General features: G+C 32.7%; 2 protein-coding genes across 16 annotated transcripts; one reads left to right on the top strand and one right to left on the bottom strand.

Annotated features, from left to right (window-relative positions):
• Positions 1-16,904: 16,904 nt before the first annotated feature.
• LOC120070350 (zinc finger protein CO3-like) lies at positions 16,905-19,977 on the bottom strand. Its single transcript, XM_039022287.2, has 2 exons — positions 19,278-19,977; positions 16,905-17,499 (listed from the first exon to the last, which is right to left on the bottom strand). Exons 1-2 carry the CDS (start codon positions 19,899-19,901, stop codon positions 17,107-17,109), a joined length of 1,017 nt encoding a protein of 338 aa, XP_038878215.1. The 5' UTR covers positions 19,902-19,977; the 3' UTR covers positions 16,905-17,106.
• Positions 19,978-24,123: 4,146 nt separating this feature from the next.
• LOC120072503 (uncharacterized) lies at positions 24,124-26,924 on the top strand. Of its 15 annotated transcripts, none has more exons than XM_039024898.2 (6): positions 24,124-24,500; positions 25,012-25,161; positions 25,292-25,468; positions 25,747-25,787; positions 26,353-26,398; positions 26,709-26,924. In XM_039024898.2, the coding sequence occupies exons 3-6, from the start codon at positions 25,309-25,311 to the stop codon at positions 26,750-26,752; spliced, it is 291 nt and encodes a 96-aa protein (XP_038880826.1). In that variant the 5' UTR covers positions 24,124-24,500; positions 25,012-25,161; positions 25,292-25,308; the 3' UTR covers positions 26,753-26,924. The 15 variants fall into 15 exon arrangements, 8 of the variants coding, with proteins under 8 accessions (XP_038880826.1, XP_038880808.1, XP_038880833.1 ...); XM_039024880.2 differs by lacking the exon at positions 26,709-26,924 and adding an exon at positions 26,549-26,698 and having other exon boundaries at positions 26,360-26,398; XM_039024905.2 differs by lacking the exon at positions 26,709-26,924 and adding an exon at positions 26,549-26,698.
• The last annotated feature ends 749 nt before the right edge of the window (positions 26,925-27,673 follow it).

Genomic DNA, 27,673 nt, shown 5'->3' with positions numbered 1-27,673 from the left:
CGTTTTAAGTTCCATGCATGCATGTATTTAGTAATGGCCTAACTTAACTTTTAGAAGGTCGGGTCGTTACAGAAACAACCTGTGGTGGATCTCGAAGGAAACCACCACCTCGGGTGAATTGCGAAGAAAACGCAACCTCTGGTGAATCTCGAAGGAAACACAACCTTTGTGAATTTCGAAGGAAACACGACCTCTGGTGAATCCCAAAGGAAACACCACCTCTGGTGAATCCCGAAGGAAACACAACATCTAGTGGGCATCTAACTAGTCAGTGAGGACAATATCACAATCTCAACATCACAAGTATTACAACATGGTCTATATCATACATATACACCTCAACATTATGGCTCTACAACATACATATACGCCTCAATATCCTCAGATCAAATACAACCTCATGGAATCAAATATCATCTCATGCTAGCATTCAAGTATCTATGTGCACAATTAATCTTTCAAATCTTCATACAAAAACATACATCGGTTATACTAAACTATCAATCTATCCTGCTATCATTCTGTCATAATATCAATCTATCATGCTAGCATACATCTAGTGTCTGGCCCATGGGCAGTTCCAGTAGTAAGATTACTTACCTCGATACTAGATTCAGATATCGATCCAAGTGGTAGTCTTCAATAATCAATCTTTGAATTCAATTCCCCAATGAAGACTGAGCAACAACCACTTTCAAGACTCCAATCTCCAAAATCTTCCTTCAATCAGACCCTGCTTTCAACTTTTAATCCCTTTCTCTCTTAAAATTTTCAATTCACAAAGAATTTAACTTATCCCCTTCCATAATGAAATTAATTCTTGATATTAATTTCAAATTAAATTTGTATGACATAACCCCCTTCCAAACTGAAATGAATTCTTGACATTAATTTCAAACTAAATTTGTGTGACATAACCCCCTTCCAAAATGAAATTAATTCTTGACATTAATTTTAAATAAATTTGTGCGACATAACCCCCTTCCAAAATGAAATTAATTCTTGACATTAATTTCAAATTAAATTTATGTGACATTAAAATTTCAATTTCCATAATTTTCCTCCGATTAAACCATTAAATTGAAACACTCATTCCTTTCAAAATGAAATTAATTCTTCACATTAATTTCAAATTTAATTTGTGTGACATTAAAAGTTCAATTTCCATAACTTCCCTCCGATTAGACCATTAAATTTAAACACCCCTTTCTTAGCAATTAAATCACAATAATTATATTTTGAATTTTCAAAATTCCAAAATGCCCTCTAATACTGGAAAATATTGAAATTAAATTATGAACAAAATTCAGGGTGTTACAACGCCTCTCCCAAATCTTTCATTTGAAATTGGGCAGCTAGCCACTTCTTAATGTCAGTCAAAAAACCTATATCATTCCCAATGAGTAGGATATCATCCACATATAGTACCGAAAAAGCTATTGAGCTATTGATGATCTTCTTGTAAACACAGGCTTCATCAACATTTTGATCAAAGCCAAACGGTTTGATCGCACTACAATGTAGATGCTTGTTTCAGCCCATAAATGGACCTATTAAGCTTGCAAACTCTTTGCTCTTGATTTGGAACAATGAACCCCTCTGTAGATGGTCTCCTCAAGATTACCATTCAAAAAGATAGTCTTGACGTCCATTTTCCATATCTCATATCATGAAATGTGGCTATGGATAGGAGTATCCTGATAGACTTCAACATGATAACAGGTGAGAAAGTTTCCTCATAGTCCACTCCCTCGACCTGGGTATAACTCTTTGACACGAGTCTAGCCTTAAAGGTCTGCACTTACACCCTATAAGTTTACCCCATCAGGCTAATCCACAAGTTCCCGACAGAATTGAAGTACATAGACTCTATTTCCTAGTTCATGGCTTTAATCCACCCATCTTTGTCAACATCCTCCATTGCTTGCTTATAAGACAATGGATCCTTGACCCCATCATCAGAGATGACGTTTTGGGCTTCAGTCAAACCCATGTAGCGTTCCAGTGGGTTCATAACCCTCTCACTACGTCAAGGCAGTCTCAACTCATGAGATAGTTGACTAAATGAACCGACATCAACAACTCTTGCTGATCTATCAGTCTGTTTAACAAGTCTTATTGAACCTTCAGTAGTCTCACTAGAAATCTCATGTAAAACAAGCTTACTCGTGGTTTATGATCCCTGATGTGGTCTTCTTCCAAGAAGATAGCATTTGTTGACACAAACACTTTTTTCTCACTCGGATCATAGAAGTATCCACCCCTCGTTTCCTTGGGGTAACCTAAAAAGAGGCAAACTTTTGAACGCGGTTCCAACTTCTTTGGGTTAGCCATAAACACGTGGGCTGGACATCCCCAAATCCTAAAGTGGCATAAATTACCTTTATGGCCTTTTCACAGCTCAAAAGAGTTTCAGAAACACACTTTGAGGGAACGTTGTTCAAAATGTAACATGCAGTCTTCACTGCAAATCCCCAAAACGAGTCTGGAAGATGAGCATAACTCATCATAGACCAAACCATATCTAACAGAGTTCTGTTTCTCCTTTATGATACACCATTCTGCTGAGGTATATCTGGGGCCGAGAGTTGGGACGTAATTCCATGTTTTATCATATAGTTCTAGAATTTGAGGTCCATATACTCTCCACCACGATCAGATCGTAGTATTTTTATCTTCTTACTGAACAAGTTTTCAACTTCAAACTTATACTCCTTGAACTTGTCAAGAGCTTCAGACGTACATTGCATTAGGTATAGATACCCATATCTTGAATAATCATCTATGAAAGAGATGAAATATTCATACCTACCTCGAGCTATAAGACTCATCAGACCACAGACGTCTGAATGTATAAGCTCTAAGGTTTCCTTGGCTCTATAATCTTTTCTAGTAAAAGGTCTTTTGGTCATCTTGCCTTCAAGGCATGATTCACTTACCGTCAAGGAGTTTTCTTCTAAACTTTTTAGAAGTCCACATTTCATCAAACTCTCAATCTTATTGAGGTTGTTGTAACCTAACCTTTGATGTCAAATATGGCCATTTTCCTTAGGAGAAACTTTTGGTCTTTTTGCAGTTGTCGTTGTATTGAAAATTTTAATATTAAGCAAAGCTTTTATGACTAATGGCCTTAGTACATATAAGTTATTTTCTATTGAACCAAAACCAAACTCCATACTATTCTTGAAAATAAACACTTTACTCTAAAAAAAGGAGACGGTATAACCTTATTCAATGAGACAAGAAACCGAGATTAAGTTTCTTTTGATATGAGGAACTACAAAAACATTATCCAATAACAGATAATGTTTCTTGTCCAAAAATAACTTCAGCCTGCCTACATCAACAGCTAAAACAACCTCACCAGTACCGACTCGAAGAGTTAACTCTCCCTCTTACAACGTTTGCTAGGAACTAAATCCTTGGTAGGAAGAACTGACGTGGTTAGTAGCACCTGAATCAAGAATCTAGGTAGAATCATCATTCTCTACCAAACACGTCTCCAAGACCAATAAATCACATTTACTGTCTTTAGACTTCTTCCTCTTCTAGGATCAGTATCAGAACCTAAATAAGCTCCAAGTTCCATTTCAGAAAACACTTATCATCGATGAACTTTATCAGAATCAGCAACACTCTCTTTCTCTAACTGGAGTTATCTTGGGAACTGACATTACTGGTTTCTTTGTCATCCATCCCTTTGTGCTCAAAAAGTGAGAACTGACGTTCAAACAATTCTTGCAACAAGTCGATGATCTCATGTGCAATGACCATGTTCTCAACTTTTTTTACCAATGCATTAGGTATGCTAGCCAAAATGTGAAGTCGGGCCAATGAGTTAGCCTTCATCTACACCTCATATGCATTACGAACACTTTTTGGTGCATCAAGGGTCGGGACTTGAGGACATTCCTCAACCATGAAAAACTCGAGGTCATTTACCACGAAATATGTTTTAAAGACTCTTTCCAATGTATGTAATCGGTCAAATTAGAGGCAACTAACGGAAGATCATTCATGTTGCTGAAAAAACAAAGACATTGACCTACATTAGGTCTTAGCAAATACTCGTTGAAAAACAACATCCAATACGGTTTAGCAAAATGGAAATGAACCCCGTGTGGCGTCTAGTTTCGCAATGACGCTTCAAAGGTTTAGGACAAAAGCCACCAAAGGGTAGTCAATTTATCCCTCTTCTGAATTGCATTAATACCAAAACAAATCTTGCTCATATAACGACTAGCCATCATTGATTTGGTCAAGAAATCATTAACTTGCTTAATAATTTTTCGTAAGTGTGACCTGTCATTTTAGGCCATAGAGTTCCTCTCCAAGCAGCCAATCTGAAGGGAAAAAATCCGATTGGGGCAAAAACTAAAGTGACCCTATCCATTTCTAGAGTTCAACTTAATATTGACCAACTGCACAAAAGCCATCTGAAGGGGGACGCTCCCCGGGCGCCATAAGGCAGTACAAGAAGATCTCACGGTGCGAACCAATGAAGGACATCGTAGGACGTGTTGACACACACTCTTCACCCACTTACTATAAATACTTTCTCTGTCCACATTGATATTGATTTATGCAAATACCATCCGAAGGGGGATGCTCCCAAGGCACCATGAGGCCAAACATGAATCTCACGGCGTGAACATTCATGGAGAAACATGAATGGAATCATTAACATATCATATATATCTCTTTCTTCCACTAAGTATTTTATATCCTAGGGTTTAGTTTACTTAGAAAAAGCACAGCTAAGAATTTTAACTAAGTGACTCTTTAGGTTTGCCCAAGAGTAACTCTTACTTTGCAAAGTTGAAAGAACTTTTGATCATCATCCATTAAACTCTTTAACGAAGTCTTTAATCAATTGTCGCATGCTTGTAGCAAATCTATCTAATTCACCTTTCCAGGTAGGTTCGTAGGGGTGTTCTGTTTCCGTCAGCTTAAATACCCCAGCCTAGACAGAATCCGTCTTCAACAAAAGGTCTCTTATAAATAGATTTAATACAAATTTAATCTCTTATGGAAATCAATTTAATCCTATTAAACCGATTCAAAAGATTAAACTAAGGTTGCTAATCTCATTAGAACCATGAACTTAGGTCTATCTCAATCTAATTTTAAAACCCTTTTAAAACATGAGTTCGCCTACATTTGCATGCAACTCTTTCTTATTGATTTTAGTTCTAATTTCCATTATAACGCTTATAACAGGAAACAACTAAAACCAACACAATTCGAAGCTACACGTACAAGGCATTCATAACTTTTATTAACAAGCCTAAGTGTCATGCTCCATGCATTGTTCATTCATTGCTACTTTTATATGATACTTATATAACAAAGCAACAAACCAAGCATACATGCTTCCATACACCCTTATACTATAACTCTTATAATATAAAAATGATGCATGAATATGCTTAATGCATGCATAAATATAACTCTTATATTTCATGATGCATGCGCATGCTTTCTTGTAATTTCATCATGCCAAAAGATATATTATAACACTTATAATATATGATGCATGAATCAAATGCATAACCTAAGGTGGGTTTTAAATCTATATGTCATACACTATGGCATATAAACAACATACATCTCATGTACATTAAATAAAAGTTGATGAACCGGGATAATTAACCTCAAATCCTCAAAAAACAAACCTAACTATTACAAAGCACAATGAGTCTTCGGTTCAAACAAGCAAACCGGGTCTTGAACCATCCGGGCGAAGAAACGCGTCTCCTTGATCGTGTACCAAATCCATGTGATCGCTTACATGAGAGAGTAAACTCTTTACTCAATCGTTTAGCAACGTTTCCTGAGCTTAAACGATTGTTTAGCAATGATCGTGTACATTTGACTATGCGATGAAGCATGAAGGCATGCGATCGTGCAGCTCACATTGTGCAACGCAAGCCTTAAACTATCAAGTAGATGAAAATGATGCGGTGAAGCACAATGGTCTAAATGATCGCTGAGCAAGCGTAAGGTATCATATACCGTGTGATTATGTAGTCAGTGACTATGCGATGAAGCATGCTGAGCTACACGATCATTTAGTGTGTGCACCTATTATTAAACGATGAACATCAAATGCTCTATACGATCATTTACCTCCAGCGTCCACATGATCGAGCAACCAACGCTACGCGATAGAGTAAACTCTTTACCCATTAGCCAAATGATCGTTTAGTAAATACTACACGATCGTTTAGCCAAATCGCAACGATAGTTTACCTTAGGCTACACGATACGGCCAACCTTTGGTCTTCTTCCTCGATGAGAACCACATCTCTATGCTTCGAAACTTCATCACGAATGACTCAAACAACTTCAAACACTTTGAAGTATAGACTCAGTTGCTTGTTAATTATGCCCAAAAACACAGGGACCCTTACAAATTAACACTTTGTAAATTTTAAAGAAAGCTTTAAATAGAGGCAACAATCCCATAAACATTCATCAACACATTCACAAATGCATTTAACTCTTAAACGAAATGCAGAAACCTTAAAACCCACCATGACTATAAAAGTAGTTCAATACAAAAATGGTATTTGGAATATCATAACAACTTGGCTTTGTTACCAATTGAAGGAAATCAAACATGAGAATTTTCATGAGTAGTGGAAGGGATCGTTCCAAATTTCATTGGAATTGAACACAAACAATAGTCTAAATGGAAACTAATAGGACATGCACAAAACGAAATTACAGCATGCTAAACGATGATAGAAGAGATAGATGATGCATACCTTTGAAGAATCATTCTTCACGAATCCCTCGATCAATCTACAAGCATCCAAGATCAGCACACTCAAACGCAACGACCGGTACAGCCAACGAACATGAACCAACGAATGGCCAACAGCTCTTCGAACCCAATCGAGTCCAACTCGATTCATGAACTGAGTGAGGACACCACCACAATGGTTACCTTGGTATTCTCGGTGTGAGAATCCAGGAGTTGTGGGCTCTGTATGATCTTGGCTAGAGGAAGAGATTGGAGGTCTACGATCGAGTAGACAATTGAGCAATTGGGAGATAAGGTGTTGTCTATCGTATAGACGATGTGCTCGATCATTTAGTAAACGGCAGCCTATCGTATAGACTTAGCCACTCGATCGTGTAGCTACGATCAGCTGAGTGACTATCGTATAGTCAATTCTACATGACTGTTTAGTCTTTGAACGCTATCGCTTAGTGAAACTCTTTCACTTGATAGCTTGTCTTCGTGAGTTCTTTCTGAATGAAGTTACTTCCCAATTTAAGAAAACAATTTTCCTTTTTATCTCACAGTCACCATAAAACTCCCGCTCAAACGGTTATTAGAAAAAAGAAATTAATTATCATATAATTAATATATTATAAATAAATATGATAACCAACTTATCATATTATATTTATAAACTATAGTTTTAATATTTCATCTCATGAAACATACAAACCATATGTAAATCATATTTACATTAATTCCTCCACTTGATGTACCTCATACATCACACCAATTATATCATATATAATTGAATTCCCTCTAGTTAATTTGAACACTTCAAATCAACCCCAAAATTTGATTCTCAACTTGAATCTAAGGGGACCTTATGGACTTATAGCTTAAAGCTCTAATGGTACGTCAATAGCTGACTAAAATCTTTAGTCACGAGATCTACCATCCGTTAACTGCTAGGCACTCTGCTAAAGACCGACAACTGCACTCTTCTCACTACAGATATATTTCTGTGTTCATATGACCAATCAATAGTGTGATAACCCTTCACAGATCGCTCGTAAGTACAGTTGGGTCAATTTACTGTTTTTCCCCTATAGTTACATTTAACTCCTTAACTGCTACTGATTCCTCTAATGAACAATAAGTCCTACAATGACTGGGTCCTCTCTTCCAAAAAAAGGATGTGGCCACTATGTTCAAGACCTAGAATCAGCCTTTAAGGGAGCAATCTATCTACTTACCCCTGCTGGCCACTCTCACCCGTACTAATCAAAGGACCGCTCTCATAAGCAAGAGTTCCCTAAAAACTCAAGATTAAGGTCATGTCACCTATGGTCATTTTAGTGAGATGTAAGTCTCAATTTTAACGACGTTATATAAAGAGACTAATCATCTTGTGGTCTTGGTCTTATACAAAATCTTTGTATAGGACACCCTCGCTCGCATGTCTCCACATGAATGGTCAAGATCAAACCATCTATAATAGTTCACAACACTTGTAAGCTTCTACAAAGCGGGTCGTATCCGTAGTGTCACCAGGATAAGGTATCCGTCCTTTATCCTTATACTACAAACCTTTTAGGTTATTACTTAAGGCATGATCCACTTGTATATCTCATATACATGCTTAAGTTTACATACATTAACCACGGATCTTTATTTATTGGATATGAGTAAATTCAAATAAAATAACACTTATTTTATTCATAATAATGTGTACAATGTTTACAAACTACAAGACTCCAAGAGAATTAGGACATCAATCCCAACAGCCTGGGAATTGACTAGGTACGAGTCCCTGCACTAGATGTGTGAAGCTAGTACCCCTAGGTAAAATAATGCAAATTTAGGGATCCTTTTAATGAGTTATATCAGACACCTTAGTTGATATATTAATTTCTTAAATTTTTTTATGTTTAATGATTGGTGCATGATTGATAGGTCTTGTAAAAGACTATCTTTCTTATGATAAAACCCTAAATTCTATTATAATTGTTTGCTTAAAATGTCGATTTTTGTAGGTAAACTCTAATCCTGACTCATCAAGGCTATTTCAGAATATTTTGAGGTAATTCAAGCCAAATGACACCAAAAGATCACTTAACAAGAAGATCCATGATGAACTACCACTTTTCCCCTAAAGAGGAACAATTTAAACTCTTCAGCAATGTTTGCAATGTCACGACGCTCCTTGCAACATTGAGCCTGGCACTAGCTCGACGCTTGAAGGTATAATGCATTTATTTGTTGCAAAACTAGTTAATGTCGCAACGCTTGACCCAAGGTCACAATGCTCCGAATATTCACAAAATAGTCTGCGCGCACGCCTTGTGCAACCGAGCGTCAATTCATCGTTGCACTGTTAGTTCAACGCTTTTTAGCTTTTCTATAATTTAGCGTTGCAACGCTGGCCTTGGAATCGTGATGCTATGCCTGCTGATATAAATTTTGTTGTTCATTTTTAGTGAAGGAGAGAAGAAAAACTTAAACTTTTAGAGAGAGACTTTGAATTTACATCGTTATTCTTTTAAATTTTGGATAAATTCAATCATTTTGTATTCAATCCTTGTACCAAATATGCAACTATCAATGGATTGCTTGAAGAATTTCATCATCCATGAATAGGTAATCCTTTTTCTTGGGGAATTATGTAGATTGGCACTTTCTTGAGACTTTTCTTTGATATTTCTTTCATGTTATTACTTTCTTTTGATTCTTCTTGCTGTGATTTAGAATAAAATTGACTAAGAATGAATTGACAACTCAAGATTAATCAATTTTTGTATGCAGAAATTACATAGTTCTATAATAAATTTGTAATTAGGGTTGCAAGAATTAGTAGTCTTGATAGAAAATTTGGACTTCTTTTCCTCTTTTCTTTAAAGAACCTATTTATTCAGAACATTCATGCAATCAATCTTGAATTTTCAGTCTTTTAATTTCAAGATTGGGAATAGTTAAGAAAATCCATGAGTTTAATGCAATTTAATGATTAATTATGAAATATCTTTAGGAAGTAATTAAGACCTAGATTAGGGTTAATTGTCAAATTAGCTAATTAGGGTATTAGGAACTTATTCTTAATGAACTATCGAATAATCTAATTCCATGATTCCTTGTTAAGTCAATGATAGAAATGCCTGATTTATATAAAACCCCCAAGATTTCATTTTCAATTGAATCTTATCTCATAATCTTTCTTAATTTTCTCATTATTAAAATTCCTATATCAATTCTTGCTTTTTTCACTTAGTTAGTTTCTAGTTTTTTAAAACAAACAGCCCCCCGTTTAACCTTTTGCATTTTGGAATTCAATTAGTCTATTTTAGGTCAATTAATAGAAGTTCTCTTGGGATCGACCTCTTACTCTCTATTGCTACGTGGTAGTTCTAGTTGTAGTTAGAATATTATAAGTTTCATTTTTTTTTTTTGGGTAACATAGAACTAATGATACCTATTTTAAACCAAACAGTGATGCTAAAGTAGGGGGGAAAGTAGAAAAGCACAATAAAATCTAAATTCGATTTCTGAGTTTTGAATTGAATGTGACTTGCATACATACACACGAGGATAAAAAGATTTTGCCCTAAAATTTTGTAACAAAAGATGTGCTTGAATATTTCTACTTATGGATTTAACATTTTATTCTTACTATTGAGGCATGAATCAAGTGCATGTATGCTTAGAATCTTCCCTATGGTCTTATTCTATTTTTGCTCGGGACCACAATTTTAAGTTTGGGGTGGAGAAACGCATCTAAAATGTGTGTTATTTGCCTTAGATTTAGGATAGTTTTTAACAAGGTTTTATGAGATTTGATGTGTTTCTCAGTGATTTTTAGGTTTTATGTTTGATAATTGAATTTACTAAAAATGAGTAAAAAAGGACCAAATTATGCCTAAAGAAATCAAGCCCGGTCTATATGTTGAAAGAAGAGAAGAAAAGAAGGAAGAAAATATGAAATGTGTAGATTTCTATCGTCTGTCATCTTTCGTGTGTGATTAAAAGGACAGTGTAGCACAGAGCATTGCAATGTTGCCCCTTTATGTTGGAGACCCATGAGTAGCATTGTGGAGAGCATTTATTTTAGGGAAAAAATCTGCACTTTTGGAAAACTCAGCCTATTTAACCTAGGGTTTTTGGCCTGTCACCACATTGAATTTTGGAGTGTTTCAGATCTAGAGAAAGGGTTTAAAGTAGAATATGGAGTTGTCATGATGCCAAAGGAATTGACGATCGTTCGAAGGCTAAATTCATCACGAGAACGCAATCAGAACTTCTTCTTTCCCTCTTGTTTATTGGATTCTTTTCTATATTATTTTTTTATATTTATGCTTTCTAGCATGACCGTTCTTAATGCTTTTAAATATTTGATCAACATTTGAATGATTTTATGATTTGAATCTTGCTTGAACAAGTAAGCTTTAGATTAGATCATGCATGTTAGACTATCGTTTGAACACACTTAAAGTAGTCAAATAACCATAGATATTGTTGATGAAGGATCTTAATGCTTTGCTAAATCATCTAACTTTAAGAAATTAGTTATTAGGGTTTAGGTAAAAGAAAAGATTTTTTTTTTTAGAGATTCAATCCAGATAAAAGACTTCTAGATCTAGATGTTGTGTTAATTACTTCAAGAGTCAAACAATTATGTTTAATAATACCTTTGATGAAATCTATTCTTTAAAACATCTCTTAGTTGATAATTCTACATCCTCGATCACTTTTATTGCTTTCTTAGTTTTCATTATCTTACATCAAGAGTCAATTCCTAAATAAAATTGGAACAATCTCTGTATAGCTATAAGAATATTAATCCAATTTTCTGAGGACGATACTTGACCTTTTATGCCGTGTTAATTTACTATAACTTGACCGCCTTCACTTGCGTGCATCAGGTAGTCTCAGTTAGGACCAAGGTCGACCACGGGGATTTTTGTTACGATCCAACTAATCTAATAACGATTTTCTTTTAAGCTTCACATATCTAAACTTAATAGAAACTAAAAGAAACTAAATGTTCATATGAGGTTGGAAATATCAAAAGAAATAACAGAAACTAAAAGAGTTTAATGGTGGTGGAGAATGCTCGACATGCACTATGAAGAAGAAAAATGATGGTTCAAAAGAAATATGCAGATGATAGAAATGGTGATGAAATGAGTACTATCAATCCTCTTGAACACATGATCAAGTTTCAGGTCATGTTCTTAACCATAGACATACTCTCAACCTTTTAGTGAGCTAGCTATACCGTTCATATTTCTATAATGCATATTTTATGTTATTTGAACCTAGGTTGTCTTTATCTCTAAAGATACTTCTTACTCTGCTTACTGAAGTTCATAGCCACTTACCCTATCAGATAGTTAATTATAATCCATTGATTCGATTAGCTAGATGAAACCAAAATAAGAACTAACTATATTAAGCAAAATGAACATCCACTTAAGTTGTGCTCATCAAAATGATGTTAAACTCATCTCATCCCACTATTGATTTAACACTCATGCTTACGAAAAAAGTAAAAATAGAGAAGATAAAGGAGATGAAGTTCATGGTGTGTTATATAATACAAGAGTTGATATAGTAGTCTAAATGTGAAAGAAAGTAAAGATAAAAAGATGATGGAAGAAAATGATGAACAAGCTTTTGGTGGCAATGTCTTGCTTCCCATCAGCTTGAGGTTTTATATGCTTCTTCTATTATGCTCTAGACACGATAGAATGGTGAAGGGAAGAAGATAACTCTCTCGAACTTCTCTAGTTCCCAACATGGATGAGGATGATTGAATGGTGGGGTTTTTTTTATTGAATTTTGCATATCTTCTCTCTTTCAAACCCACTCCTTATATAGTTAGACGCGATGACCATTTTCTGCCACTCAAGACCACAGTAGGCACATCAGACAACTTTTCACGAAGCTTATTGCAGTTGTCAGTGGTCCCGTATTATGCATTTAATTTAGCTTTATCGCTTGGGTGATCTCTACTTGCATCTCTTGGGCATGTCGTTTATAACGCAAGATTATTGTCTCCTGATTTCCTGCATTCTTACTAGACTAGCGATTAAAATTTCATACATTGAGTTTTTGCGCTAGACAAATGCAAGGAAGGTAATCTTGTCCTATTTTCTCATAATATTTAATGAACTTCACATTAAAGATATCTAATTATTCTAATTCTAAGCCACATTAACTTGTAGAAATACAAGTTATCAAGGACATAAGTAGATTTACATTGTTTGACTAAAATTCATAAAGGAAGGAGAAGAAACTTGAAGATAGTATTAAGATAAGTACATTGTTCTCTCTTTTTCTTTTAACACTCTTACCCTCTAAATTTCCATCACTTTTGTATATTAGGTAGATTTAGATACATCATGAGAGTTAGTTAGTTAGAAAATAAAAGTTGATTTCATTTATTTACAACGTTCTAATATACCCTATTTATTATTATTATTATTATTATTATTATTATTATTATTATTATTTTGTAGTGATTAAGGAAGAGGTAGAGTTGAAGGAATTTAATTTCTCAAACGGAAGCGCGTGAACACATGTGCCAATGAAAATCATTTTGGAAATAATGAGAAAAACAGAGAAAGTACATGATATACAGGATAAACATATTTAATTACAGCGTGCTTTCTTTATAGGGATGAGAAGATCTTATCCTTGAAGACTTTCTTCTTGGTGTTTCTTCTCCACACCACACCTCTCCCTTGATTTGATAATTCCTTCCAAAAACATGAATAGTCACAAACATTCAGTGAGATACTGCCACTTGGTTTCCTCTTTATTCTCAATAAAAAATATGGGATCCTTCATATGGGATGAGTTTTACATAACAACATTTCTGTAAACATATTAAGTGAGAGAGAAATTTTTCTTGAGAGAATTATTGTAGAGAGATTTTCCAAATGTAACTTATGTTCAAGACAATCTCTACAAAATTCATATTAACGTGAGAGTGACATGATTGGAGGGGAAGTTACCACTACCCTCTGCTCATACGTAGAATAACTTCCGGGATTTATTCTTATTTTATTTAATTAATATATTAAAACTAATTTAATACATTATTAAATAATTATTAATTAAAAATAAATATCATATATTTAATATCATTTGAATCATATTCAAACAATATCCTCTCACATCCTATAATTTTAATATGAATCTCATTTATATTAATGTTAACCTATAGTTTTATATGAATCTTATTTATATAAATAATATTTAAACCTTATTCAAATATTTATCTCTTTCATATAATAAATATAATTTTGAATCTCATTCAAAATTAACTTTATTTTATTATGTATCTATATACATTATATTAATTGTATCTTATACAATTAAGTTCCTTATTAATTTGAACCATTCAAATTAATCCAAAATCAAATGATTCTGATTTTACCCTTAGTAAGCTAGCAATGGGACCTAATGGACCTACAGATTAGAAGCTCCAATGATATGAGACTAACTAATTAAACTCTTTAATTAAGTTAATCAACATTCATTAACTGTAGGTTATTCCACTAAAGAACCACAACTGCACTCTTCACACTGTAGATATATTTCTGTGTCCAGAAATTAATTAATCAACTTAAGTCGACCCTTCATGAATCGCTCGTAATCACAGTTGGGTAAAATTACTATTTTACCCTGTAATTACATCTAACTCTTTAAGTACCACTGATCCCTTTAAAAAAACAAACATTTTATAGTCGAACTATAAACTAATCTCTCTTGTGCTAGTGAGAGGATGATGTCTCACTTTCAAGACCCGAAATCAGTGAAAGGATGATGTCTCACTTTCAAGACCCGAAATCAACCCTTAAGGGAGCAATTCATCAACTTGCCCAGAAAGAAGTGAGTTCCATCTTGTGTAGCTATGTTCCCAGCTTCCTACTTGGACAAATCCCAAAATGGTAGGTATATTGAGCCAACGAATCTAGCCACACTCACCCAGATCAAAGGACTGTCCTCATAGACAAGAGTTTGTAACTCAGTCAAGATTAAGGTCGAGTCACCTATGGTCATCCTTTGAAATGTTAATCTGTTCAATTAATAGTGTTATAAAGAGAGGCTAATCATCTCGCGGTCTCATCTTATACAAACTCTTTGTATATGATACCCCACTCGCATGTCTCTACATGAACAATTAGAATCAGATGTTTGTAACACTTTACAATTCTTATAACAATTACAAAGTGAGTCGTATCCGTAGTATCACCAGGATAAGACACATTACCTTATCCATATACTACAGACCATTTAGGTTATTATTTAAACATGATCCATCTATATGCCAACCACATACATGTTTAAGTTACATAAAATAATCTTGGATCTTGGTTTATTGGATTGAGTTAAGCAATCTAAATATCGAATAACTTCTTATTTTATTAAATAAATAACTCGAATACAGTTTACAAACTATGAGAATCACGAGATTTAGGACACTAACCTCAACATTCTAACCATATCAAATTCAAGTTTATGAGACTTTGGAAGAAATCGAGTCTAACCATGAAGAGGAAATTCAAATGATTGAATATGAGGCTAAAAAGTCTTTCTTCATTTTCTATTTTTTTTTTTTTAAAAAAAAAAAAAAAAAAAAAAAAAAAAAAAAAAAAAAACCTCTTAATTTTCAAGTTCTGATCTCTTTTTCTCATGAGTAGTTTCAGTCTTTCTTTTAATTCATATATGTTCAAAGTCCCAAAAATGACATTTAGGCACTTTTTAGGAGGTTTTGAAATTATGAGTTTCAAAGTTTGGAATTTTTTTTAAACAAAACTTGAAACATACATAATTTATTGGTTTTGTTGCATAAATTTTTTACAAATGCTACACAAGAATGAAACTCTTAAAAACAAGAAATGGAGGGGGAGTTTGTCTTTAAAATATTGTGGCTACATTTCAAGGTTTAGTTAGCATTTTGTATAAAATTTCCTTTGTTTCATGCACTGACAATCCTTAGATCTTTATAAAGTTTCGTGGATGATTATTTTCCTAACTTAGATTGCCATCTAAGCATGTTTTATGACATCCGTCCACTAGTTCATGTGGTATAAATTAATGAAACCAATCTTTTCTCACATCATTTGACTCTTAAACTTTTATACTCTCAAGTGTGGTTTTGAAAAAACTCAGTTTTGTTTTTGTTCTACAACTAATTTTTGTAGGTGTTGTATTATTCCATGGAACCCATTCACCAGACTTTGTTGAAAGCAAAAGATCATTAATTATTAACCAAACACTATTGGCAAGTTCATTTTCTTTTATATTTCGTAAGTTTATAAACTTAATAGTTGGGAAGTCCCGGATACTAGCATATATCATATTAAGCATGTTCGTGGGTTGTGCTAGATTGAAACATTTTTTAGATCCAACCCAATCCAATCCAGATTGTAAATTTCTTTAATCATAAAATATTTTGATTGGGTTGGTTCACGTTACTCAAGTCATTTATTTAAATTTATGTTTTAAAAATAAGTAAAATGTTAACAGGTAAATAATTTATTATTATTTTCATAAATTGAAGTAAGATTAGTAACTCAATTTCAATTTATATAATGAAAATTTTCTTTTCAAAGTATTAAAAAATTATTTTTAGGAATTGTTGGAGAATAGATTATCAAAAGTTTGGTAAAATTAAAATAAATATATATTTATATAACTATATCATAATTTAAAAAAACATTTCTTCTAAAATTAATAATAAGTTCTTGTTGGTTCGAGTTAGTTTGATTTATTTTAAGTGGACTCATGAACCAACCAAATCCATAAGATTTTCTTGTATTTGAATCCAAACTAATCCAAATGAGTTGATAACCTAATCCAAATCGTAGGGATTGGATTGAGTTGGTTGGATTTTTTGAACACTCCTATATCATATGGCGAAACTTTTCATGCCTTGCTTTTAATATTTCTATCATGAACTTAATCTTTGAATTCTTGTTTGTTAAACTTGGTTTCAAGAAAGAAAAGCTTAGCTTAGAGTGAACAACTGACAACAACATATCTGAATTCTGGATTTTAAGAGCTTAGCAATAAAATAAGAAAACCTATTAGACCAAAATCATAATTGAAGGTATATATAAAAGAAATAATTATATATATAACAATTAACTTTGAAACAGTCCCTAAGTGGAGGTGAACAACTGAAAACAATATATCTTAATTCTGAAAAGTAATTACAGAAAATACAAAATTCATATACATTTAAGACAAATGCTATAATTAATTAAAAAAAAGAAAAAGTTAAATTAAAATTCACCTATAATTAGTATTTATTAATTAGAAGAAGAAAAAAAAAAGTAGAAAAATCCATACTTTTTGTTCCATCTCCTTCAAAAGGAAGGCACGATCCCATAGCCAGCATCCGGTATCAAGGGGTTGGAGTATTTCCGGTCCAGTTGGACCTCGACATCGGTTCTTTTAGCGAACCGGCCCTTGATTCTGGGTCGGGTCTCAGCATAGGCCTTTCTGGAGGCGTATCGGATGGTCTTCTCGAACTTTCTTGTCTTTTTCTTCTCTCTGTACCTTAGAACTCGGGCTTCTCTGTCCATTGGACTCAGTTGGGTCGCCGGCATTTGAATTGCCGCCGCTGCCTCCGCCGCCGTCGTGCCGGAGAAGAGATCGATTGTCCCTTTTGGTGGCCTCATGTTGGAGATTGATATATCGCTCATGGTGGTGGTTGATGAATCTGGCACCACCCCGACCTCCATTGATGAAGCTGATATCTGATATTAATCAACAAAAATAAAGAACATCAACGTGTTATATAAAATTCATAATACAATTTAATTATTTACCACAAATTTTTTAATTCTCGTTTAATATGCTGTTAGTTTGGAAGAAAAGTAAAATTTAATATAAGAATGTGTACCGACTTCATATAACTATTTGATTTTTTTTTTAAATTAAACCATCTATATCTTTTACTATGATTTGCATCTTTTTAAAATACAATAATTGAATTCTTAGTCAAATTCCAAAAACAAAAACTACATTTTTTAGGGTGAAAAAGTATATAACATTTGGAGTTAAAAATAGTATTCATAGACTTAATTTTTAAAAACAAAAATAAAAAACAAAATAGTTATCAAACGGATCTACGTTTTAAAAATACATTTTGAAAACTATTTTGAAGGATAGTCAAATACAATTTTTTTAGAATTATTTATTTTATAAGTGACACTTATGTATTTTAAACTCACCCTTGAATGTGATACTATTTTTTTATAGCATGGGTTATTATAATAATATTTGATAAAAGAAAAGGTATATAAAGAAACAAAGAGATTCAGAGGCTAGGGCTGGAACTTGAATTTGTTAAGCACAGTTTTAAAAAATCAAAATTATTTGTGGCTTTTTTTAAAAAAAAAAACTATTTAGCCCTATTTGTTTATCATTTCACTTTTTGTTTTCTATTTTTTAAAACTAAGCCTATTTTCTCTCAAATTCTTATAATGATTTGCATATTTCTTAAGTATAATGGTTAAATTCTTAATCAACTTCCAAAAACAAAAACAAAATTTTAAAAGCTACATTTTTTTTTAATTTTCAAAATTTAGCTTTATTTTTTAAATCATCGGTAAAAAATAGATAACAAAGAAAAAAATTTGGAAGTAGAAATAGTATCTATAGAATTAATTTTAAAAAACAAAAAACAAAAAATGAAATGGTTACTAAACAGTGTCTTAATTTTTGGTTTTTTGTTTTTAACCGTTAAGCCTATAAACACTTCTTTTTTACCTTTAAATTTTTTATTTGTTATCTACTTTTTATAATATTTTCAAAATTCATGTCAAATTTTGAAAATATTTTTGAAAAACTAGTTATTGTTTTTTAAATAACTAATAGTTCAATTCTTATACTTGATAAATATGCAAATCAGGGTAAAAAAATTGAAAGAAAATATGTTTAAAATAAATAAAAAACAAAAAAAACAAAATAATTCCTAAATCGAGCAATAATATTTTCAATTTTCAATTTTAAAATTTTGAAATTAAGCTTAGAAAACCACTCCTTATCTCTAACATGTTATACAAAACAATATTATTTAGGGTGTGCATACAAAGCCACCCATAATATATAATTTAAAAAAAAAAAACAAAAAAGAAACAAAATTAGATCTTGTTTATAGGTAGGTTGAATTACTTTTGTTAGTTTTGAATAGGCTACATGAGTTTCCTATATAATATTACCAAAACAATATACATTAATACTTCAATTTTTTTAAATTCTTCAACAAATTTCTAATTAAATAACCTAATTAAAAAGATTTTAAGAGACTAAAAGTAAAATTAAAAATTAAAGAAATTAAAGAAATTAAAGAAACAAACCTAAAGAATCCAGAATCTAACTCTTTAGCACATTCAACAAAACCAAAATGAAAATTTTCCAAAAAGTCCCAACAAATCAAAAACAGAAAATTCCCAACTTTTTTAAAAAACTAAATTAATAAAAATAATGAATATTGAAAATTAGTTAGAGAAAGAGATAGGGGGGGTGTTACAGTGTGGGTGAGGAAGGCATTGTAGGAGTATGGAGGTTTAGAAGAAGAGTGAAAAAATTCAGAAGCATCAACAAGCCCTCCATAACTTTGCTCCAACAATATCTCGTGATTTTGCTGCTGCTGTTGTTGATGATGATGTTCCTTATTCCCTTCAAATTGATCAATTGGCACAACACTATCTCCTCCATAATTGTTGTTCTTCAATCCTTCAAATTCATCTTCATCCTCATCATTATTCCCATTGAATTCCACAAACTTCAAATACTCATCATCCTCTTCCTCTTCATCTTCCCCACCCAACAAAAACATTCCATTGTTATTGTTGTCACTATTGTTCTTGTTGTTCTTGGTTGGATTCATTAACAGCCAAGAAGCCGCTTCCTCCTCATCTTCCTCTTCCACACTACTAAACACGACGCCGCCCCTACAGATCGGCACGCGTTGGTGCCGTCGAGCTAGTGGGTTTGCCGAGTGGATCTCTGCATCGCACGCCGCACATAGCGATGCGGCGTCCGCTTTGCAGATGAATTCCGCAGGGCATCTCTCGCATGCTTCGCAGATTACCATGCCCCACCCATTGCCGTGCCCGCCGCTGCCGCCGTATTCGTCTTCTGTCTTCAGCATATTGCTATTTTCTTTCTTTGAATTGTTATTCTTTCCGGTTTTGTGATGCTTTTGAGCAGGGAGGGAGTGGGGAGGGGTTTAACTGTAGATCAGGGGAGAGAACTTGGAGGGAAGAGTTAGAATCCATGTTTGGCCACGTGGCGATTATTTAGTGGCTGTAAAAAGGTAATGCATTATCTTGTGGCTGCTGATAACTCTCTGGTGGGCCTCACCTATGAATTAGATGTTTCAGTGTATGCCCTACTCTCAATTTTATATTTCATTTTCATATGTAATTTCAAAATGATAAGGATGTTTGGGATACTAAATTGAATTATGAAGTTTGAAATTAATACGTTGGAGTTAAGAAGACTGTATTTAAGGTATAGCATTTTGATATAAAATTTCTTGATAAATTATGAGCAAATAAAGAAAGATAGAAAGATAGAATTATTCGATAAATGTACAAACTTTATAAGTTGATTAGGCAAACATTATGTATTTTAGATATGTGACTTCTGAAAGGAAAAATTAAGGTCCCTTTGGTAACCATTTTGCTTTTTATATTTAGTTTTTTAAAATTAAATTTATTTCTTCTCCATTTTTACAATGATTTGTATCTTTTTAATACAATAGTTGAATTCTTATCCAAATTCCAAAAACAAAAATAAGTTTTTAAAAACTACTTTTTAGTAGTTTTCAAATTTTGGTAGGTTTTTTAAACCATTAATATAAAGTAAATTACAAATGAAGAAATCTAGAGGTGAAAATAGTGTCTATAAGTTTAATTTTTAAAAATAAAAAATAAAATGATTACCAAACAGAACCTAAGTAATTAATTTTTTTTATCTTTTTTTTTTATTTTTAGAAGAATGAATGATATAATTTTGTGTGTGTATACTAGTTAATGTGAATATATGTTTAAGCTATGTAGGTTGAAGGTGAGTATTAGACAAATGAATATAATATAGGAAGTGCTAAAATAATTGTTACAGAGCTGTTTAGAAACAAAAATAGGCCATTGAAAGTTTTTGGGCTAAAAATGAAAGCTATTCAATTCAGCCATTCATGTAGGTCCAAGATTATTAGCGAGTTCAATTTAAATTTTTGTATCAATGTGTTTCCTCGCAATTAATTACAATACAAAATCAAATTTTACTTGCATAAAAAATAATCGTTTGATGTGAAAACCATATTAAAATTTGAGGGCGATCCAAAAATTATTTTAAAAAACAAAGAATTAAGTGGAAACAAAAACGATTTCTTTTTTTTCACGATATTTAATCATACATTTGATTTCAATTTAAATTTTTAAAATTTAAATTCAAAATTCAAAAATTTTTATTCAATTGTGAACTTGAAAATGCACTGGTGTATCCCATGTTCATAATTTCTAAAAACAAAATTGAAAAACAAAGAAAACAAGAATCTATTGTTTTTTAAAATGGACTATTTCTAGGGTTGTTTTTGGAAATCGCTTTTAAAAATAAGTATACCAAACACGTTTCAATTGTTTTCCTTTTAATTTTTGTTTTTGAAAACATAAAAAAGAGAATGAATCATGAACCAAACGGAACCTTAAATTCTCATATGTTCTATAGTCGACAATATAATATTTTTAGCCTAATTTTTTATTAAAAACATGTTCATCTATTTAATACATTTAACGATATGTCAGTTTTTAAAAAAGTGAAAAATATTTTAGTACATTTTAAATTGTATCTATTTTTGTATAATCTATTTAATAGTGAAATGATATGTTGTAAAAAAATTTTTTTAATATTTTTCTTTTAAAATTTATTTATTTATATGTAATTACTCCAAATAATTTCGGAGTTTCCGTCGCAATCTACAATCCCATCCCCATCCTTTACCCTTTTGGCTTTTAGGAAGGCATTTGGTGGACTAAAAAGTCAGGATTTTGTTTGCGGCTTAGGTTCGCGAGTAGAAATAATTTAGAATACTCGCTTTCTCTTGCCACAAACTACTGGGCCCCACCCGACTTAGATTCGATCAAATATGTGGCAGTTTAAGAACACAAAACCGGCGAGGTCTGACGTGGAAGGCTCTGACAAACACTTTTTTTTAATTATTATTATATTTTCTTTTTCTAAAAATTCCTTTTTAATTTACACATGAATAATGTTGAACCGGACCGACTTTGGAGTTGGACTCATTCATTTCATTTACTCTCTTCTCTTATGCCATAACATGTTTGGCTTACAAATATGAATAGAGTTGATTTGGTAAAATTATTAAATTAATATTTAATTCACGAACTTTAAATGTTGATGGAGTTAAATTAATTATATTTACCAAGTTCACCCTAATCCCTCTCCCCTTCAATATTTTCAACGGCTCCATCCATTGTTACTGTCGACGACTACTACTATCATACTTCGATGACCACTTTTGCATGCGACTATCTTTAGCAGCATATTCTGAGGACCACCTTTGTGTGCCCAACTCCAACAACTAAATCTAAGTTTCACCAATCACCTTCGACGATAAATTTCGATGAAATCCACCTTTGATGATCAACTCTGATGACAACCATCTTTAATGATCAACACCAACATCATCTTTAGCAATCAACTCCAGCGAACACCACCTCTAACGATCAACTTCGGCAACAACCACATTTGGTGACCAACTTCGACGATCACCTCGGGTAACCACCTTCAACCACCAACTTCGTTGTTCATCTCCAATGACTAAATCTAACGACCAACTCAATCGATAATATACTAAAAGAAAAAAAATTAAAAACCCGACTAACGAAATTATTTTTAAATACAATTTTGAATTTATTAGTTTATAGTATTTAATAGTCATCCTTTATAGTAATTTGAGATTAGGATATTACATAAGTATGATCGGATCATCCTTATAGACATACTTGTCACAGACATCCATAAAACTAATTGTTTCTTAACAATTCCACCATAGTCTAGGAAGATATATTGTTTGTGACTTGCATGTATTTGGTAGAATTGACTAGCTTGACTATCTTAGTAAACAATATTTTGCTTGTATGCATGAAATTGGCTATATATATTATTTATGTTCAACTTGTACATTTCACGACTGTTAAATTATGTTTTAGGGTTATTGATTATATAAATAATAATATTTTTTTTACATTAAATTCAATATTTATAGGTAGAAAATTGTAAAATGTATTTTTTTTATATAATTAAGTTCAAATCTCAAATGAATGTTAAGATTTAGGAAAGTATGTGTGTAGTTGAATGGTAGAACAAAAAGTTAAGCAAAACCAAGGTAGAACAAAAGACGACAACAACAACAAATCATAAAAATGCATTTTTTAGGTTACAAAAAACTACATTAGATATATAGCCATAACTCAAACCAATTTAACTCTACACTCCAAACACAAATTTCCTAAACCAACTCAACTAACTCTATACCCTAAACACAAATAACTTTACCAATTCATTTCAACTCTGTACTCAAAATACAAATAATTATTATCAACACCGATAATTATTATTCATTGATGATTATTATCAATTTAATTCAACCCACAATGCATGCCAAATGCACCCTTATTGAACTCTATGTGGTACTATTCCATATAATTATATTAAGAATTCTTCCTCATAAATAATTATTAATGTCGTTGAAGCTCACATTGTACCTTATTTTTTTCTTTTTTCTGGACAAGTACTTATACTATTAAAATATCTGCATATTTTAGTGGCCAATTCTTTAAAGTTCTTTTTTAGTGCAATAAGTGGAAACATAAAGGTACTTAGGGCACCAATTTAGAGTAGAATGAGTGGATTATAATAGTTTACTCAATATTTGAGGTCTATGTTAAAAACATGCAAGGTAAAGGTTATTTTGACCCTCGTATTAATATAATACCACTATTTATAATTCAGTAGTTAAAAAAACAAACTCTCCCTCATGCTACTATTTCTAATGACTCTACCGGTTAATGACCAACTTCAACAATTACTTTGGCTATCAACTCCAAAGATCAAAACCATCTCATGATCAGATGCCCAATTTCGAGGTACTACAAAAAAAAATGGACTATCATGAAATCTCTTCGTATCTAAATTGAGAGAAAAGAATAAATAAATGTCATAATTGTCAAAATGTGCATTTTTTAAAATAAGAAAAGTCGAAGTTTTCGAATTTTCATTCATCCATGACATTTTTAGAGTGTCACTAAGTTATAACATTTATTAATCGTCATTGAATAAAGATAATTATTTACATTTTAAAATGAAATAAGAATATGTGACAAACTCTTAGACCAAACACACGTTCGGCAACCCCAAACCCCTTCCTCACGTTCGCCGCTTTCGTGGTTGAGTACGTCATCTCCGGCCGTTCGGAACATCGGTCATCCGTGCGCCGTCGGCTGTCTTCAATTGCCGTCCGTTCGCAGTGCCCTCATTCGTCTTTTTTTCGCCTTGATATTCGTATTCAGGGATCTGTCCGTTCATATCTTCAACCCAGAAAATCGTCCATTCTCCGCCAGAGTCTCCGATTTCCGTTTGTTTTACAGCCATCTGTCCTTTCGTGTTCGTCTTTAGCATCATAGTCTTCGACTTATCAAATCGGCAAGGGGAGCTGGTTTTGAAGGTGGGTTCTTCTTTTTCTCCTCCTCTCTTTTTTCCTTTTTCCTTTTTTTAATGGGTTTGTTTCTCTGTGTTTTTGGAGCTTTCTAATGGTGGATATGGGTCCTTTTGTCTTCCTTTTCATATTTGTTTCTGTATTGGGATGAAAAATGATTATTTCTAGTTTGTTTTTCTTCTTGTTTGATGGGTTGAGTTCTTCTGTGATAATTTTAATTGTACTGTTCATCTTCTAGTGTGGTTCTTTGCAAAATATTGGTTTGGAGTTAACTTTTCTTTTAGTTATGAGGACTTTAAGGAGAAGAGCATGTTTGTTCTTGTTTTAGTGGGGTTGGTTTGTTGGCTTGTAGTTTTAGTTATGAGTATTTTATTTGTAAATGGTGAATCGATATGTTTTCTTCTTTGGTTTACTGTTACTTTTCACCATTGAATTCACCTCACCTGGTTTTCTGTTTCTTTTCACTATTCTCACTTCTGGTTTGCTGTTTTGACCTTTGGCCATTCTTTGTGATTCCCAGGATTTCGATGGGACCGTCAATGATTGGTTGTCAACTATAAAGGAAGGGCATACACTCAGAGAGTGGAACCTAAACTTGCTCTGGTCGAGATAGACCTGTCGAACGATGCATTCTTGGAGGACTGGAAACCTTCTAAAACCTCGTTTCTTGGTACACTTTGAATTCTTTATTTATTTATTTATTTATCTAAATGTCTGGAACTTAATCATTCTGAATATATTCAGTATGGAATTATGCAGTCTCAACTCTCATTGTTGGTAAACCTATTCTCATTTTGCAGTCATAAAAGCACCTGGGATGGATGTCTTACAGGTTCCCCTGCATGAACCGCGGCAGAATGCAGATGGTGTCTTTGTGTGGGAATGCTCTGGCTCTGCACTAGATGAGGGAGATGCTCCATCGAAGTGGTTTTCAGATTATCTTGGAAAACCCAATCATTTGGTTCGCTTTAATGCAGGTCTGAAAGATTCAATATAGTAATCCTGTAGGGGATGTCATTCAATTTCTTAGTGGCTGTTAAATGAAAGGAATGATTCTGATTCAGTACATTAAAAGAATAATCCATAGGCTTGCTTTTGGTTTAGTATAGTTGTCCTGTATAGTGTCTCACAAGCTCATAACCATTCAAATTTTAGAGCAGCATGCTTGACTTTCTTAGTGGTCGTTAAATGAAGCCTTGTTGTTTTTACCTTTGGTTTACTGTTTCTTTTCACCATTGTTTGTTCAAGTACGTAGTGTTGCTGCTGAAGAAATCAGAGATGCTTAGTCATGGGCAGGTGAATTTGGAATGTTATGTACTTATTGAAAATGTAAATGCTTTAATGTGAGCTTTGGTCGATGGATTGGGTTTTTGATGTTTTTGGATGATTGAATCTTTTGGAAAGATTAATGTTTGGTTCCTTTGAAATTTGGTTCTGTTAGCTTTTGTGAGTTACATACTCTCTCCATTGTGCAATTCTGCTGCGTGTGAATTTTATGCCTTGGATTGAGTTTAAAACTAATAACGTCTTTAGGATTTATTTTATTTGAAGTTGTTTCTAGATGAGTTCAATTTAATTGGATTCTGTTACATGATATTGTAAAATGGTACCAGAATTTTGTTTGTGTTTAATAATACATGTTTGGCCTATTATTCCTTTTCATGCCAATGTTTGGCTACGATATTCCTTGTTTGAATTGAGATTGATTCAACATCTATCGATTGATGGTTAGTGTTGCTATTGTTGCTTCATTTCTGGAAGTTCTTTTGTTGGTTAAAATTTTTTGGTTCTTTATTTGGGTTTAAAATTGGTCTCGGTTATTGTCCAGTAGCTGTGAAACTTGACTTGTTTAAATTTTTAGGGTTCAGAAGCTGGCTGGATTGTGCGTAGCCACTTCAATAGAAAAGGTAGGCTTCCTCTTCACATTTATTTTTTATAGAAATAGTCGACACTCTGTAGTTTGCCGATGGCTCATTCTTGTTTATCAATGGTCGACTCTTTGCAATAGTTTTATGATATAACAACAATATCGGATATTGTTATTATTGTTGACATAGATTTATTGGGTCGTGGCTATTACATTGGTTTTGGTTAGTTCTCCCATGGTGAGGTTGAGCCCTTTAAGAACCATCACAAGCAACTCAATTTGAGCACATAGCATACTTCTCAAACTAGTGTTATGGCTATATGTGGTTATGGTAGTCATCTCTTTGTCAGGTTTTGCAATAATCCATTGGAGAAGTGAAGCCAATAACTTATAGCCGTTGAAGATATGTTCATAATGCTACAGAAAATACTTGATTTTGAGTAGATTGATGACAATAATAATCTATCATAATATATTCGACAATGATAATTTATGATTGTCAGGAATTATTTATTGTTAACAATTATTTATTTTCATGAGAAACCAATTATGACATCTTTCATAAACTGTACTTGATGCAAATACTTTTACAGGCGATACAATGATTGAAAATAATCGTCACGAATTTTAAATTTGACAGTTTTTAAATGTCATGAAATTTCAGTTTTGTTGTAGTGAAGACAAACCACCTAGAGTGACTAGCTCTAGCGACCTACCTCAGACAACCAACTTTGATGATTATCTCTAACGATCACCTATGTACCTTCCTCTGGAGAGCAATTTGACATTAACTGAGATAATTTGGGTGTTTAGAAAACCAAGCAAACTTTGAGAAAATGTAACAAAAAAAGAGTTTTTATGTTAAACCATTTTTATAAAAAAAAGTTTAAAGGAAAATAATTTTAAATATTTTTTTCTAGTCCATCCAAACAAGATTTAATATATAATTCGTTTTATGGGTCTCATCAAGGTATTCATCAAGGTTTAAGGCAAATAAATCGATAAATAAATAAATAAAATTTGTATATATGGGAAAAAGTCATCCATAAAATTAAGCTAGATGGTAAAGTAAGAAATCCCACCAGGAATCTTTTTATAATGATTGATACATTTTGATTGAATTCATCTAATATAATAACATACTTTTGTATTGAATTCACATAATATAACAATTTACTTTTGTATTGAATTCATCTTAAAAATAATATGTTTGATCAATCTTCTTGAATTACTTTTAAATGATAACTTACCATCATTTTTTTTAGAATTATATATTTAAGTTGACAAAATTTTTGTTTTTCATTCAGGTGGTAGT

This window comes from Benincasa hispida, chromosome 1 (assembly GCF_027475165.1).
Source record: "Benincasa hispida cultivar pf3 chromosome 1, pf3_genome.v1.1, whole genome shotgun sequence".
In the NCBI taxonomy this organism is placed as follows: domain Eukaryota; kingdom Viridiplantae; phylum Streptophyta; class Magnoliopsida; order Cucurbitales; family Cucurbitaceae; genus Benincasa; species Benincasa hispida.
Note: the sequence above shows the minus strand (reverse complement) of the source record. Positions and strands in the feature narration are given on the sequence as shown.

Bases quoted from the DNA above. Each gene is read 5' to 3' on its own strand.
- LOC120070350 (XM_039022287.2), bottom strand. From the start codon at position 19,901: ATGCTGAAGACAGAAGACGAATACGGCGGCAGCGGCGGGCACGGCAAT. The intron at 17,500-19,277 runs GTAACACCCCCC...GATTAATATCAG, and splicing joins ATGCCTTCCTCACCCACACT to ATATCAGCTTCATCAATGGA.
- LOC120072503 (XM_039024880.2), top strand. From the start codon at position 25,309: ATGGATGTCTTACAGGTTCCCCTGCATGAACCGCGGCAGAATGCAGAT. The intron at 25,469-25,746 runs GTCTGAAAGATT...TCAAGTACGTAG, and splicing joins TTTGGTTCGCTTTAATGCAG to TGTTGCTGCTGAAGAAATCA. The intron at 25,788-26,359 runs GTGAATTTGGAA...TTTAGGGTTCAG, and splicing joins AGATGCTTAGTCATGGGCAG to AAGCTGGCTGGATTGTGCGT.